We start from the raw sequence: 17,929 nt of genomic DNA on the forward strand, positions 1-17,929 counted from the left end.
ATGTTTAGTACACTATTTTAGAATGTTCCCAAAAAAACCCTTTAAAGTAATTTGAAGACGCAGATGCAAAAACGAGGAAACTGAGTGAATTAAGGTTTTAGAATGTTTAGTGAAGTAAGTTCAATTTTACAAGGAATGTGTTCTAATTCGGAAGTACAATTACATCAATATAATACATTTACAAGTGTCCGATGGGTTCCGAAGTAACTCTTCTGCCCGTGGATAATACAATTATATGCAAAATGATGCAATGTTGTCTGTCCATTGTGATTGGTGGAACGTCCCACGTTGTCGGTCCACACCCATCGTGGAGTAGATCTGATTGGTCCAGCACATGGATGGAGCTTCAGGCCGGGAGAGCATGAAGGATGTTGTCATCATGACCTGATAAACCTCTCTTTCCCTACAAGGCTGTTGTCATCATGACCTGATAAACCTCTTTCCCTACAAAAACAAGAATCTACAGCTGTCTCCTGATAGTGTGTTGGTGGTTATGTTTACACCTTCCAATTGCCGCTATCAAAACTGCCAAGGCCGAATACATGTAGGATAAAACAGGGCAATATTATTGTAAGTTAACTGGCTGGGGAGATATACTGTATAGTGAGGGTGAATCTGGCGACAGAAATCTATAATATAAATGATAAAATAGGGCCGTGAAATAACTAAAGACAAACATTAAACCTGTGTATAGGAGGGGCTCAATAAAGAAAACATCAGACGCGAGTTTTATTCACTGGTAGAACGACTGGACATAATATGTAATCATTACATTTTTCAAGCTGATTCAAATTCGTTAAAGTAGTTAAAATATAGCATATCTTTTTTGTATCTTTTGTTTTTTTATTTTTTGAGAATGTACAGAAAGATCAGCCAGCGCATACAGGTTTAGATATAACACTAGATTTTTCCACAAGGTTACAAACATAATGAACTTAAAGTGTAAAATAAAGGGGGATACAAATGTTACAAATAATTCAGTGGCTTTGTTAGTGGCTCAACTCGTGACAAGATGGAGGTTGTACTAAAGCAAATCGTACACCCATTGCAGAAAGGTTTGACATTAACGTTATTAATACAAGATAAGGAACAGGTGGGTCTGCTTTGGGGGGAAAGGGTGCAGGATGTGGTTATAGTTCTCTTAGTACGGAAGAGTTTGAATGGTTGAGAAAACCCAGAGCAGCCACCCTGGACCACTGCAGAGGAGAGACTCGGAACAATCATTAAGACACAAACAACATGCACAATAATAAGAATGAGAATAACAGCTGTAGCATCAGATGTACAGTATAGGATAGTGCTTTTAAAGTACTCGATAATGCAGAAAACAAACACAATGACACGTTATTAAAGCAAAGAGGAAACAAGGGCTAAAGACTGCTCAAAGTGTTCAAATTAGCATGGGAAGACTAATTCGTTGTCTTCATACGCTACGCCCATTACGTGGTTCAGCATGGCATCGATCAAAGTAGACTTCCCTGCTCCTGTCGCTCCAACCAGAAGGACAGTTTTATTTGGCTTCCGGGGATCTTTCTTTCCAATGGTAAACTTCCTGAGTTTGGAATCCTCTGCTTTCTCACCATCCAGGTATTTCTTCTCAGGATCTAACACATATTGGGTTCTTGCGCCAGGTATCGTTGGCTCTGCCTTGAAGGCAATGTTGTATTTTGATAGTTTTCCCTCTACACCCAATACAACCTGTTAGACGACAACAACAACAACAAATGCAGTTTAACTGATGTTTCATTTAACTGCAGTGCTGTTTTGCATATCCATTCATGTCAATCTACTTACATTTGTGCCATGATGTAGACCGTTGATTACAAGAGATAACTGGAAATAGAAAGACAAAAGTGATAAGGAGGGTAATATTTGTTTGACTTCATTAGAATGTGGACATCAGGGCAGAAATTTCAGAAGGCCATGGCCGTCGCTGCCCCTCAGTTTGACCCTGTGCTCCTCAAAAAAAGAACAAAAAAAAGACATGTCTTTGAGGCCACAGTGGCTTCGCATCGCATTGTGAGCTTGTAGATCGGCTATTTTCAAATGGCCGAAATATATATAGGGCTGAAGTGGTTAATGTATGTTTTGTAATAATAATCAAAACCTACAAAGTAATTAGTAACTAAAGTTTTCAAATAATTGTAGTGGAGTAAACGTACATTTAATAAATACCCTTTGTTTAGCGTTTTTCATTTTTTCATAGAATCAAAGGTGTTATGGTTATGACTCACCAGGCTTCTGGATGGCTTGATTCTAGGCTTAACATAATGGATATGAATATTTTTGTACAGGCCCTCAAGGTGAACTGCATGTGCTCAGGCCCATTGGCCCAGTGTGAGGGCCTCAATGCACTTTGCTTTATTACAGGAGCAAGTTACAGAACTGTCTCTTAGAATGAAACAACATGCTACCCTGTTCACTATACACCTCAGTAGAATGGAAACAACATGCTACCCTGTTCACTGTACACCTCAATGGTCTTCACTGGCTCTTAGAAGGAAACAACATGCTACCCTGTTCACTATACACCTCAGTAGAATGGAAACAACATGCTACCCTGTTCACTGTACACCTCAATGGTCTTCACTGGCTCTTAGAAGGAAACAACATGCTACCCTGTTCACTGTACACCTCAGTAGAATGGTCTTCACTGGCTCTTAGAAGGAAACAACATGCTACCCTGTTCACTTACAAAGCACTACTTGGCAAAATACCCCTGTATTTGACAACGCTGCTAGAACCCAACACCTCAAGTTATGGTACCAGATCTCAAGATGGGCTTTTGTTGAAGGTACCAAAAACCTCTTCTAAACTGGGAGATACTGCCTTCAGGGTGCATGCTCCACATCTATGGAATATCTGTCAAGACAAGTTGTAGCTGGATGTCCTCGTTTCATTTGTTATTTTTAAAATACTTTTAACTGACCTCACACTAGAGGAAGGCGTATGCACCTGCTTTTTGTTCATGTGGTTTTAAGATTCTCATTCTGTTTCTGCTTTCTGGTGTATGTGTGTCTTTGTATTTATCTTTTTGTGCCGTGTTTGTGTCCTGTATGTAAAATCATTGCTGTAAATGTTCTTTGTTTGTATACAGAGACCTCAATTAGATTCCCCTGAAATAAAGGTTTCAAATCAAAGTGTTTACTTTGTCCACCTCTCCCAGAACAAACTCAACATTGCTCTCAACAGGAAATGGACCATCATGCATATAGGTGAAAATAACTACGGATAAAAGCTACTCCTGTGGAAGAAGGGTTATACTATATTAATTTACTTATATTGACCCTATAAACAATTTAGTATATGTAATGGTTTTGCCCACTAACGCCTTGGTAATTGTAAATTGGAGTAGGTGTAGTGCTACAATTTACAATTTAGGCATTTAGCAGACGCTCTTAATCCAGAGCGACTTACATTAAGCAAGAACAAAACGCATGGCAATACATCACATACATAACAAGTAGTTATCATGAAACATGTGTAAGCTAAGAACGTAACAGTGGAATATCTATATAATGAAACTATACATATAAACTATACATACTATACATACTATACTATACATACAGTATATACTATAAAGTGCTATGACTACATAACATGCAATTCTAGTGCTGTCTACGTAAGAGTGGGACTTCTTAAAAATAAAAATGTGTGGTGATTCAAAGCATCATACAACATGGACAAACAGTTGGACATGAGCGATTCACAAGAGATATTAGATAACAGATAACCTCTGTAATTAGTACAAATCACCAGAGTTTCCAATTAAGGTAATACTAGTCCTGTACAAATATAGGGCTACACTTTCTGCACTAAAAGACAAGTGGTCTCAGGGTCTCACCTGCTGCAGTGTTGAAGTCCTGATGTAGGTCTGGAGAGACAGAGGAAGTTTAATCACCTGCTGCAGTGTTGAAGTCCTGATGTAGGTCTGGAGAGACAGAGGAAGTTTAATCACCTGCTGCAGTGTTGAAGTCCTGATGTAGGTCTGGAGAGACAGAGGAAGTTTAATCACCTGCTGCAGTGTTGAAGTCCTGATGTAGGTCTGGAGAGACAGAGGAAGTTTAATCACCTGCTGCAGTGTTGAAGTCCTGATGTAGGTCTGGAGAGACAGAGGAAGTTTAATCACCTGCTGCAGTGTTGAAGTCCTGATGTAGGTCTGGAGAGACAGAGGAAGTATAAAGACAGGCTATGAAGTTTAATCACCAATAAGGACCGCAGCTCACTGCTTGTCCTTTTATACAGTAGCTTACAGTCTGCAATGCCTTCAGTAGGGGGAGCCAGAGAGACGTCTCTGCTATTCTCAAGAAATCAGAGCATTTCTTGTAAATACTTACTGCAGTGGGTGGATAACTTAGAGCCTTTCTACTTAATACAGCAGCACCTCTCATTGCAACACACATTACACTTATCTTCAATCTCTCTATTTTAACCAATTGCTTTCCCCGTATCTGGAAACTAGCTCATGTGCTCCCACTATACACAAAGGTGGTGACAAACAACATAGGGCGTTGCTGAAAATGAGCACTCAGTTACTACCCTGGGTAAATAAAGGAAAAGGGGGAAAAAAAGTGACGTTGATACATTCCAAATATATCAAAATGTAGTATTCTGAGGCAACCCTGGACCAAGGCACTGTACCAGTGCTACCAACCCTGGACCAAGGCACCGTACCAGTGCTACCAACCCTGGACCAAGGCACCGTACCAGTGCTACCAACCCTGGACCAAGGCACCGTACCAGTGCTACCAGCCATTAGCTGTCACAGGGTTCTCAACGTTTTCATACTTTATTTTATATCTGTGATGTGGAATCAAATCTGTCATCATAAATGACATGAACTGCAGCTTATCTTGATCTAAAGCTATACATAAACATCAGGCAATGTTGGTTTTTGATTGATTGATTTAAGTATTTATAAACAGTTGGCAGAATTACAGTACATTTCAAGCACAACTCAATACAAAGACTGTTAACTGTGAGTGGATAACCCAATAAAGGATTAAACTTGTTTACAAGAGGGTCCACCTTGTTCAATTCATCAAAACATTTAGAGATGTACAAATATACACTTCTATTTAGTCAAAGAACAGAACAGGAATTCATCATAAAGGAGGTAAAAAGGGAAAAGAAACATATACAGTGAGGGGGAACAGGGGTGGGTGGGGGATTCAGTTTTGAATTGCAGCCGTCCGTAGGTGCCCTTTTGAGAGCGGTTTTGAAGGAGTCAAGGGATTTGCATGCCTTAATGACTGTTGGTAGGGCGTTGATAGGAGCGAAAATAATTTAGTCCCTTGTTTGTGCTGAATCTGGGTTGCACATGGTTTGCTGAACTCCCTCTGGCGTTGTGGGTGTGGACTTCATTGACAAAAGGAAGTATTTAGTATTTAGGTACATCGAATCGTCGAATGGTGTATCGAATCTTGTGGACCAGACCCATTGCAAGATGCTCTGTCGTCAACCCTAAGCCATTCCAGCTTGTCAAAGGGGACAGGGGTGAGGTGGATTCGGGGGGTGAGGCCCAGTAGAACCCTGACCAGTTTGTTTTGGGAAGTCTGGAGCCTTGTTTTAAGGGCCTTAGAGGTGCTGTGGTACCAAGAGGTGCATGCATAGTCGTAGAAACCTTGTACGAGGGCTCCTGTTAGGGTCTTCAAGGTGTTTTTGTTGACCAGTGAGGAGATCCTGTAAAGGAATCTAGTTCTTTGGTTGACTTTTTTTATCACCGGAAAGATTTGCCTCTCGGATGGAACCTAGGTAGGTAATTTCATCTTTACGTGTGATAATATTGTCACCCATTCTAACCAAGAGGATGGAACCTAGGTAGGTCATTTCATCTTTACGTGTGATAATATTGTCACCCACTCTAACCACTCTAATGCCTCTGGGATGGAACCTAGGTAGGTCATTTCCTACCACTAACCACTCTAATGCCTCTGGGATGGAACCTAGGTAGGTAATTTCATCTTTACGTGTGATAATATTGTCACCCACTCTAACCAAGAGTGTGCCGGACACACGAAGTATAAAACAATAACATACATTGACAAAGAGCAGCAATACAATAAGCAAAGGAACTCAAGTGCAATTAAAAGCAAGGGAGAACAGATGGGTTTTGAGTAGGGATTTAAAAACACCGATCGACTGGGCAGATCTGATGGTGAAGGGCAGTGCGTTCCAGAGCCTGGGGCCCGCAGCCGCAAAGGCACGGTCCTACTTCTCTTGCTGGTCGTAGGCTCGACCAGCAGCAGCTGGTCCGCAGACCGTAGAGCTCTGAGTGGGACGTAGGGCACAATTAAGTCAGAGAGGTAGGAGGGTGAGAGGTCATGACATGTTTTAAAAACAAATCAAATAACCTTAAAATAAATTATTTTCTTTTTTTTAAATACATTTTTATTTCATTTTTGGATGAAAGGCACAGGTACAGGCATACAAAGGGAATGCACACAAAACATAATTCAAATTCTCTGCCAACTGCAATCAGTGCCTCATTTTTGCATCATTTAAAAAAAAAACCTACCCCCAAACCCCAGCACCAACCACCGTTGACAAAAAAAAAGAGAAAATATAGTAATGATTATAACAATTAAATACAACATAAAAATCGATCGAACAAATTGTAAATAAATAAAATAAATTCTAAACTTAACCGGGAGCCAGTGGAGGGAGGCGGGAACTGGAGTGATGTGGTCCCGTTGTTTAGTGCCAGTGAGAAGGCGGGCAGCTGCGTTCTGCACTCGTTGTAGGCGCCTGAGTGAGGCCTGGTCGATGCCAGTATATACAGGGAGTTGCAGTAATCAAGTCTAGAAGAAATAAAAGCATCTGCAGCTGTTGTGGGGGGAGGTAGGATTTGGCTCGGCAATGACACGGAGTTGACCTCGGCAATGACACAGAGTTGACCTCGGCAATGACACGGAGTTGACCTCGGCAATGACACGGAGTTGACCTCGGCAATGACACGGAGTTGACCTCGACAATGACACGGAGTTGACCTCGGCAATGACACGGAGTTGACCTCGGCAATGACACGGAGTTGACCTCGGCAATGACACGGAGTTGACCTCGGCAATGACACGGAGTTGACCTCGGCAATGACACGGAGATGGAAAAAACACACTCACTCTTAAAGTTGTCTATGCTCTTTGCAGTGTTTTCGTCGACTAAAACTAAGACGAAAAATGTTCGTCAACTACCTTTTTTCACTGACGAAAACTAAATGGAAACTAAATGAAAACTAAGCTATGGTGACTAAGACTAAATATATCGACAATTTCGTCAAGAATAAAAACTAGACTAAAATGTTAGGAAGGGACTAGTGGACAAGAGATCCAGTATAAGTCATTTTACACTTGGTTGCATGCTGAAAATAGCCGATCTACAAGCTCACAACGCGTCGCAGCGCGTCGCGTTGTGAGCTTGTAGATCGGCTATTTTCAGCAAGTGTAAAAATACATTTTAGTCCATTGTAGATTTAGTCGACTAAAATCTTATTATATTTAGTCGACTAAAACTAGACTAAACACTAAAACATTCCAGGTGACTAAAATGTGACTAAAACTAAATGAAAGCTATTCAAGAGACTATGACTAAAACTAAAATCAAAATGTGCCGCCAAAAACAACACTGTGCTCTTGCAGAGCCCTGGAATGAAATAGGTTTCCACACATGTTTCTCTGCGTGTAAAGTTAAACCAGATGAACTGGATGTTTCTCTGCGTGTAAACCAGATGAACTGGATGTTTCTCTGCGTGTAAAGTTAAACCAGATGAACTGGATGTTTCTCTGCGTGTAAAGTTAAACCAGATGAACTGGATGTTTCTCTGCGTGTAAAGTTAAACCAGATGAACTGGATGTTTCTCTGCGTGTAAAGTTAAACCAGATGAACTGGATGTTTCTCTGCGTGTAAAGTTAAACCAGATGAACTGGATGTTTCTCTGCGTGTAAAGTTAAACCAGATGAACTGGATGTTTCTCTGCGTGTAAAGTTAAACCAGATGAACTGGATGTTTCTCTGCGTGTAAAGTTAAACCAGATGAACTGGATGTTTCTCTGCGTGTAAAGTTAAACCAGATGAACTGGATGTTTCTCTGCGTGTAAAGTTAAACCAGATGAACTGGATGTTTCTCTGCGTGTAAACCAGATGAACTGGATGTTTCTCTGCGTGTAAAGTTAAACCAGATGAACTGGATGTTTCTCTGCGTGTAAAGTTAAACCAGATGAACTGGATGTTTCTCTGCGTGTAAACCAGATGAACTGGATGTTTCTCTGCGTGTAAACCAGATGAACTGGATGTTTCTCTGCGTGTAAACCAGATGAACTGGATGTTTCTCTGCGTGTAAACCAGATGAACTGGATGTTTCTCTGCGTGTAAACCAGATGAACTGGATGTTTCTCTGCGTGTAAACCAGATGAACTGGATGTTTCTCTGCGTGTAAACCAGATGAACTGGATGTTTCTCTGCGTGTAAACCAGATGAACTGGATGTTTCTCTGCGTGTAAACCAGATGAACTGGATGTTTCTCTGCGTGTAAACCAGATGAACTGGATGTTTCTCTGCGTGTAAACCAGATGAACTGGATGTTTCTCTGCGTGTAAACCAGATGAACTGGATGTTTCTCTGCGTGTAAACCAGATGAACTGGATGTTTCTCTGCGTGTAAACCAGATGAACTGGATGTTTCTCTGCGTGTAAACCAGATGAACTGGATGTTTCTCTGCGTGTAAACCAGATGAACTGGATGTTTCTCTGCGTGTAAACCAGATGAACTGGATGTTTCTCTGCGTGTAAACCAGATGAACTGGATGTTTCTCTGCGTGTAAACCAGATGAACTGGGAAGTATACAATTAAAGGCATTTGAAATGAAATGTAATGCTACTTTTCAGGATTCCAGTTGAAAAATACCAATTTTCAATTAAAATAATAGCAATAATAGCTGATCTACAAGCTCAAAACATGTCGCGCTGTGATGCGTTTTGAGCTTGTAGATCGGCTATTTTTGCTACGACAGTAATATGCAATGTGGCCCTTTTGGAGTGAGTGTGGAAATATAGTGGCCCTCTCCATCGTCAAAGTTGGCCACCCCTGGGCTAGGGCTTCAAGATCGTTTGTTATAAGTATAGGACTTATGAACAAGCAGGCCCGTCTTAGTTCTGTGCATAAAATGTGATGTGATGCCTCTTGGAACTAGACTGGACTGGTGGCCTTCTGTTGGCATTGTTTCTTTATTGTCAATGTACTGTGTGATCTGTTGTATATGTTTTCTGTATCCTGATGACTGCTTGGCACAACACACATTTCCGAAAGGACAAATAAAGTATCTCTATCTATCTATCTATCTATCCCCATTAGCTTCCACAAAGTGGTCGCTAGTCTCCCTGCATGATGTCCGCGCAAAAAATGTATACAATAAAAACAGATAATTGAAATTTAAAAACGGACACAATTTTTTAGTTTTAGTTATCAGCTAAAACAGTGAAGTCGCTCTGCGTTTAACAGAGACAACAACGGCCACAACAAATACAGCAACCAATACAGCTTTTACACAAACGAGCAGACATCCGTCAAAATTCACAGGGAAGAAAAAGATTGATGAATCAGACTGGTAACGTAACGTGGGAATTTGCGTAAAAGCAGCATGTCAGCTCTATGAACTGAACACCAGATACAGTGGTGCCACCACCACCACCAGGAACAACAGATGGACATTATGGTTATGTGATGTCAGCTCTATGAACTGAACACCAGATACAGCTCTATGAACTGAACACCAGATACAGCTCTATGAACTGAACACCAGATACAGCTCTATGAACTGAACACCAGATACAGCTCTATGAACTGAACACCAGATACAGCTCTATGAACTGAACACCAGATACAGCTCTATGAACTGAACACCAGATACAGCGGTGCCGCCGCCACCACCACCAGGAACCACAGAGGGACCCCAGCGGTGCTCGCGGCCCGGTTGCACAGGTCTCCGTCGCAGCAGGTGGCTTGAGTCTCCATGCCTCCGGGAATGACGTGAGACTCCGACGACACACACAGACTGCTGGAGGCGCAGCCCTTCACCAGCATGCCCTGGCCTCTGATTGTCACTGCGTGGAGCAGAATAACCCATTCAGACCCGAGGACGATGATTCTACAAATTACAAAACTTCTTCTAAATCCTGACAGTTTTATGAGAAACCTTATGTTTCTATGTGTATTTGATGAATTGAACAAGGTGGACCCTCTTGTAAATAAGTGTAATTGCTTTATTGGGTCGTCCACTCACAGTTTTTACACAGTCTTTGTATTGAGGTTGTGCTTGAAATGTACTGTAATTCTGCAAACTGTTAATACATATTTCAATCAATCAAACATGTTTCTGTGTCAGTGGGTGCCCAACCTTTTTCATGTCAAACAAACACCGCCAGAATTATCTGTATTTGGCTGCGGAACTCGGCACTCGGTGCCACGCTACGAGCTTGTAGATCTGCTATTTTTGAAAAATCGCTATGACCTTGAGCTTGCAGATCTGCTATTTTTCAATGGCTAAAGTATAACATAATGCGTAAAAAAACAAAAGGGGTTCCCGTCCAGAATGGGATAAACAAAAAAACAGACATATTACTGCCTGTATTTAATACTGTCTAGAAACGCATCATTGGACATTCTTCTGGGCCGAAGGAATGTCAACTATTTAGGTAAACAGGAGATGCTAGCGGTCTGAAGCAGACAGTGGTTTTCAACCAGTGGTCCGGGGACCACCAGTCGTGGTCCAGGTGGTCCCCAACCCCAACGAAATGGCCGGAGAGTTGGTATTGGTAACCAAATGGACCCTTAATACTGTATAGATCTTTAACTCTTGAGAGCGGTGAAATGGTTTCATTATTACACTCTCACGAGTAAAACGTTTGATAAACATCTGCATTACTTAATTTACAATAAGTCTACACACAATTAGAACATGTAGAAGAATTGTTATTTTTGCTCAGTGTTTGCCTGTTATCTCTCCAAATTGTACCGACAAAATCTTATCCAATGACAACAAAATATTCTTTGGTTTTGGGTCTGAGAGGCTCTGCATCTCATCAAATGTGACCAGATTTGACTGAGAGCCTGCCATCGTGCAACCTCCAGCTTTTCACCAGAGGAGATTTTTTATCCAAAATGAGTTAATAGCCCAGTCACTCTTCACCTACTAGAGCATGTCTGAAATAAATGTCAGAGCTGGAATCGACATGTAAATATGAAATAAATGCTTAAACATGTAGCTAGGTGTAACGTTAGAGACCACAGAAGTGAAACCTTTCAACTCGCTGTTTTCTGCAAGACATTACTCTATAAGCCATATCAATTTGAAGCTATGATTCCCTGCTTTCATATGACATGAAAACAAAATTCAAAAAAGAATCCAACGGCAGTCCCTCAGTCAAGTTTGGTCACAAATGGTGAATTTGATGCACAATAAAATAATGGGCCTTGATGTGGAAAAAGATGAAAAAACAGGAGATGTAGAACTTCGTCTGAAGGCAATAAACCAGTGGTTCTCAACCAGTGGTGCTTGAGGGCGTTCCAGGTGGTAACCAAATGGACCCTTACCTTTAACTCTCAAGAGTTACAGTTGCATTACATAATGTATCTCTCCTATGGTGCCCATCTCTCCTTTATGTTTCCACATCAAGTCAGCATTGAATTGTGGACCACACAAAAAATGTGTTGGGTCTGAGAGGCTAAAATCTCATGAAATGGTGGTTCTGTGGCTCAAATGCCGAATAAATAATGGACCTTGACATGAAAGTGGTTGAAAACCTCTGCCATGAACAAATAACTACCTTTCCCTGAGATGCAGCGGTCCTCGTCGTCCGTGCATGACAGGACGTTGGAGCATTCGTTGCCCGTACAGGTGTAGCACTTCTTACCGTTGGGAGAGGGGGTGATGGGAGCTGTAGTCACATGTAAACACAGAGAGAGAGGGGCTGATGGGAGCTGTAGTCACATGTAAACACACAGAGAGAGAGGGGCTGATGGGAGCTGTAGTCACATGTAAACACAGAGAGAGAGGGGCTGATGGGAGCTGTAGTCACATGTAAACACAGAGAGAGGGGCTGATGGGAGCTGTAGTCACATGTAAACACAGAGAGAGGGGCTGATGGGAACTGTAGTCACATGTAAACACAGAGAGAGAGGGGCTGATGGGAGCTGTAGTCACATGTAAACACAGAGAGAGAGAGAGGGGCTGATGGGAGCTGTAGTCACATGTAAACACACAGAGGGGCTGATGGGAGCTGTAGTCACATGTAAACACACAGAGGGGCTGATGGGAGCTGTAGTCACATGTAAACACACAGAGAGGGGCTGATGGGAGCTGTAGTCACATGTAAACACACAGAGAGAGAGGGGCTGATGGGAGCTGTAGTCACATGTAAACACAGAGAGAGAGGGGCTGATGGGAGCTGTAGTCACATGTAAACACAGAGAGAGAGGGGCTGATGGGAGCTGTAGTCACATGTAAACACAGAGAGAGAGGGGCTGATGGGAGCTGTAGTCACATGTAAACACAGAGAGAGAGAGGGGCTGATGGGAGCTGTAGTCACATGTAAACACAGAGAGAGAGAGAGAGAGAGAGAGGGGCTGATGGGAGCTGTAGTCACATGTAAACACACAGAGAGGGGCTGATGGGAGCTGTAGTCACATGTAAACACACAGAGAGGGGCTGATGGGAGCTGTAGTCACATGTAAACACACAGAGAGGGGCTGATGGGAGCTGTAGTCACATGTAAACACACAGAGAGAGAGGGGCTGATGGGAGCTGTAGTCACATGTAAACACAGAGGCTGCGTTCGAATTGCTAGGGTTGTTCCCTACTCCCCATACGGGGACCCAGACTCAGTGGACTCAAATAGTGATTAATTCGGACAATACTCCCTGTATGGGGAGCACCGACTCTGACGTCAATATCGATAGAGGGCGCTATAGGTCCGCGGGTTCATGTACTTTTTTATTTGCATTGTAATCCCCATAGGGTTTTTTCAGATCGCCTCATAAAGAACTGTAGGAAAAATAAACAAATCATCCCGGCCGTTTCACAAATAACATAGGCCTATGATTATTATCAATAAATTAATATTATATCCATTATCCAGCAATATGAAAACAGTGCACCACCTTGACAATGTGAAAATTTCAGCAGCATGATTATGAACCCCCGCTAATCCTGGGGGGGGGATACGGCAAAAGCAGCCGATCTACAAGCTCTGCTCACAATACGGACGTTAACAGAAACAGCAGTCCAATAAATTACTGCCTACATAATGAAGTTTTAATGTATTTAGCGCAATTCAATGAAATAATGTTAGATAACATATTTTTGAATGGCAGGAATTAATTCATATTAATAAAACACATGTTCGGAGACACAATTAATGTGTCTCACATGCATGTACAAAATATATATTGGACTTTAGCACATATAGCTTTACAACCTCACCAACCTTAATCCAAAAACTATTACAATATAAGGCCTTCTACAGCAAGCAACTCCTCTCCTAACGTCATGCGCTGGGCCTGGGTGATACAATGAATCAGATTAGTAATACTATTGCAAATGAATTGTTTTATTATAAATAAATAAAACAAAACAATTGCAAATAAATGCACAGATCATTTGTCTCGAGATCTGTAGCTTCGAGATCCGCCAGGGAAGAAAAGAGAGGGGAAACGAAAGTTTAAAAAGTACATTTGTGTTGATTTCTTTCGCTGGTTCAACTTCTGCCTCTTCTGAGTTGGAGCGCAATAAGCGCATGCATGCAGAAGCAGCGCACGTGCAGGCAAACGCGGGCATGTGCGCTCAAGAGCGAGCTTGCGCAATGCATTATAGGGCAGATTTGCTTCGCTGTGTTTTTGTAGTGACCATCGGATGGTCCCTACAATTCCCGGTGCATTGTGGGATACTTCAGTCCACTACATTAGGGTGCAAAAATGCTCACTACATATTCGGACACTATAACAAAATGGCGGAACCCCAAAGTAGTGCACTATATGGGGCATAGGGAATGAATTCGAACGCAGCCAGAGAGAGAGAGAGAGAGAGAGGGGCTGATGGGAGCTGTAGTCACATGTAAACACAGAGAGAGAGAGAGGGGCTAATGGGAGCTGTAGTCACATGTAAACACAGAGAGAGAGAGAGAGAGAGAGAGGGGCTGATGGGAGCTGTAGTCACATGTAAACACAGAGAGAGAGAGAGAGAGAGGGGCTGATGGGAGCTGTAGTCACATGTAAACACAGAGAGAGAGAGAGAGAGGGGCTGATGGGAGCTGTAGTCACATGTAAACACAGAGAGGAGTTCTGTCTGCTTATTTGGCGAGAGATAGCGAGTGCATTTTCTGGCAACGGCATCAGCCGCGGAACACCCGCGGCAGGCGACAGTGTGTCTCGGCGGCATCAGTCCAACACTCTACCCCAAACCGTAACCCTAACCGCAAGCACGACGCAACGCATGTCGGACCAAACGCACCGCCGCGGAAGCGAGCGGCAGTCGAGTGTCATAATCCCCCCCAGTTTCCCCGGCAGATGCCGCCCCCTTCTCGCGACAGTTTTACCGGCAGTGCCGAACGGACCGAGATGGAGCGGCAGTGGAGTGACATAATCCCCCGGCATAATGCCGCCCCTTCTCCCGGCAGCACCGCGGTCGTTAACCCGGCAGTTTACCGGCAGTGCCGAACCGAGCGACTGTGCAGCGGAACGGAGCTGTCATAATCCATCCACCTACTCCGTCAGCTGCCGGCCCTCAGCCCGGCAGCGTCTCTCTCTCTGTTTCTGGCACAACAGCGCCACTTTTGGTACATAGTGACATGAACACATGGGTGAACACGGACATTGCTGTTCCTTGGAGTGGTTGCACCACTCAAAAACCACCCACGTGTGACGTGAGGGGCGCTCTTATCATTATACATCATCTCATGAACAACTGAATTTATGCGATTGGTTAGCCGATGTGCTCGTCTACACATGACGTAAATGTTCCCTGATGTCAATGGCATTTAATGTTTGTGTTGCCACAAATTTGCGTCATATTTGAGGCACAGATGACCTGATTTCTCCTTTCATTGTCAATGGCAAATGTGAGACGTGTGGGGACAAAAGCTGTATATAGAAGGGTCTAGGGCCCCTCAAAAATAGAATAAGGTTTGGTTGTGTGGTGATGCTAAAACAACCATCAACGATGTATTTCCTGGTCTCTATACTGCCTCCCCCTGGTCAGCCAGGACGCTTGATGGAGGGTAAAGGAACTGTTTGGAAAAACACGCTATACATCCTACCAGGGAAACACCCCCCCCCCCCCCCCCCCCCCTGTCAGGCGATAAGAAGTGGCCTGCTCACTCCTCATGCATTAGCCTAGTCCTGCATGTCTGTTACTCTGTTGTTGCCTTGGTTTTGTATCTTATTTTGTAGTATGGTCCCTAGTGTTTCCTGTCTACCTAGTTACTGTTGCCTACCTTGTCTAACCTACCTGGTGACATGTCAGTGTTTCCACCTAGTCTCCCAGCCTATCCCAGTGTTGATTGTGTTTTGGTTTCACCTGTGTCCTGTTATCCTGTGTCTATTTAAGCCCTGTGTTTGCATCGTGTTCCTGTTGGTTGATCGTAGACCCCATGCCGAGTGAGTTCGAATGCATGTATTATTCTGAAAACCTCATTTGTTTTGCCCTATATCTGGAAGAACATTGGTTTAGTTTAATAAACAAGTTGAAGTTATCTGCTCTGCATCCGGTTGCCTGCTTCTTGATCCTCCTCCTGACAGACCTATGTTGTGAACATATTATTTTAAAATACTTATGTACACGTGCAGTATGCTTTGTTAGAAGCAACACTTTGACAAATCTATGATCATTGCAAAATTCAAATGTGTAAAACAAACAATTGAATTTATCGATGAATAAATCTCTATATATTTGGGCAGCACCTCCGTGGTCCACTAGAGGGCCTCGACCCACCAGTTTAAAAATGTCTGGATTAAAAGACTGCAGATGATTCAAAGTAGGCCTACTTAGTTTCGTTTGGAATATAGTACATTGCAGAGCTCAGTGGACTTACGTTGGGAATAGAGAACATTGCAGAGCTCAGTGGATTTACGTTGGGAATAGAGAACATTGCAGAGCTCAGTGGACTTACCTTGGGAATAGAGAACATTGCAGAGCTCAGTGGATTTACGTTGGGAATATAGAACATTGCAGAGCTCAGTGGACTTACGTTGGGAATATAGAACATTGCAGAGCTCAGTGGAACAACAGGCGCTGCTCAGAAATGTCCTGGTGAATCCAAAGTTCATGGAGCCGCTGACGCACTGGTCCGCTGACATGCAAGTCTTCATGTTCACGTCCATTTTCATGTCACCTGAAAACAAAGAAAGAAACAAACGGTATTCACGTCAAAGTCAAAGTCATACGATTTGTCACACACGTTACCGCAGTGAAATTTGTTCTCCGCATTTGACCCATCTCTTGGAGCAGTGAGCCACAGCCAAGGAGCGTTGAGCTGCAGCCGTGCCGTGCTCGGGAATCATTTGATTAGTAGATTTGACCCCCCAATCCAACCCTTTGATGCTGAGTGCCAAGCAGGGAGGCATTGGGTCCCATTTTACAGTCTTCGGTATGACCCGGCCGGGAATCGAACCCCAACCTCCCAGTTTCAGGGCGGACACTCTTAACCACAAGGCCACTGTCTACAAACCTCTGACAAAATAATGTCTTAAAGCCATCATCAAGACTCAAAAATCCACACGAAGTAAACCCGCTTTGATCTTGTACATCTGCTATTTCTGAGAACGCCCGTTCTCAAAAGAAAACTGTTCTCCTGTCCTAAGAGTTTTCTGAAAAACGTATGTTGCTATATCTATATAATTATTAGCTAAAATCTAAAATGGCACAGATGCTTTCCAGGTTTAAATGGGTTAAATTATAATACTGTAAGTATAATAATATTATAATTGACTGTCATCTATGACAGAGTTTCAGTTGAGCGTATACAGTATCTGCAAGAGTTTCATGTTCGCATGAAATTAAATAGACCAGTGGTTTTAAATGAAATAGACCAGTGGTTTTAAATGAAACAGACCAGTGGTTTTAAATGAAATAGACCAGTGGTTTAATGAAATAGACCAGTGGTTTTAAATGAAATAGACCAGTGGTTTAATGAAATAGACCAGTGGTTTAATGAAATAGACCAGTGGTTTAATGAAATAGACCAGTGGTTTAATGAAATAGACCAGTGGTTTTAATGAAATAGACCAGTGGTTTAATGAAATAGACCAGTGGTTTAATGAAATAGACCAGTGGTTTTAATGAAATAGACCAGTGGTTTAATGAAATAGACCAGTGGTTTAATGAAATAGACCAGTGGTTTTAAATGAAATAGACCAGTGGTTTTAATGAAATAGACCAGTGGTTTAATGAAATAGACCAGTGGTTTAATGAAATAGACCAGTGGTTTAATGAAATAGACCAGTGGTTTTAAATGAAATAGACCAGTGGTTTTAAATGAAATAGACCAGTGGTTTAATGAAATAGACCAGTGGTTTTAAATGAAATAGACCAGTGGTTTTAAATGAAATAGACCAGTGGTTTAATGAAATAGACCAGTGGTTTAATGAAATAGACCAGTGGTTTTAAATGAAATAGACCAGTGGTTTTAAATGAAATAGACCAGTGGTTTAATGAAATAGACCAGTGGTTTAATGAAATAGACCAGTGGTTTAATGAAATAGACCAGTGGTTTAATGAAATAGACCAGTGGTTTAATGAAATAGACCAGTGGTTTAATGAAATAGACCAGTGGTTTAATGAAATAGACCAGTGGTTTTAAATGAAATAGACCAGTGGTTTAATGAAATAGACCAGTGGTTTAATGAAATAGACCAGTGGTTTAATGAAATAGACCAGTGGTTTA

At 42.3% G+C, this 17,929-nt stretch overlaps 1 protein-coding gene across 1 annotated transcript; it reads right to left on the bottom strand.

The window, feature by feature from the left end:
• Window positions 1–1,395: 1,395 nt before the first annotated feature.
• LOC306925418 (uncharacterized protein) lies at window positions 1,396–16,353 on the bottom strand (the record flags this gene model as incomplete). The annotated part of the gene is made up of 5 exons (XM_079504226.1): window positions 16,235–16,353; window positions 11,819–11,929; window positions 3,848–4,162; window positions 1,795–1,833; window positions 1,396–1,698 (listed from the first exon to the last, which is right to left on the bottom strand). Exons 1-5 carry the CDS (start codon window positions 16,250–16,252, stop codon window positions 1,396–1,398), a joined length of 786 nt encoding a protein of 261 aa, XP_079360352.1. The 5' UTR covers window positions 16,253–16,353.
• Window positions 16,354–17,929: the final 1,576 nt, after the last annotated feature.

Source organism: Electrona antarctica (assembly GCF_951216825.1).
Source record: "Electrona antarctica genome assembly, chromosome: 6".
Lineage (NCBI taxonomy): Eukaryota > Metazoa > Chordata > Actinopteri > Myctophiformes > Myctophidae > Electrona > Electrona antarctica.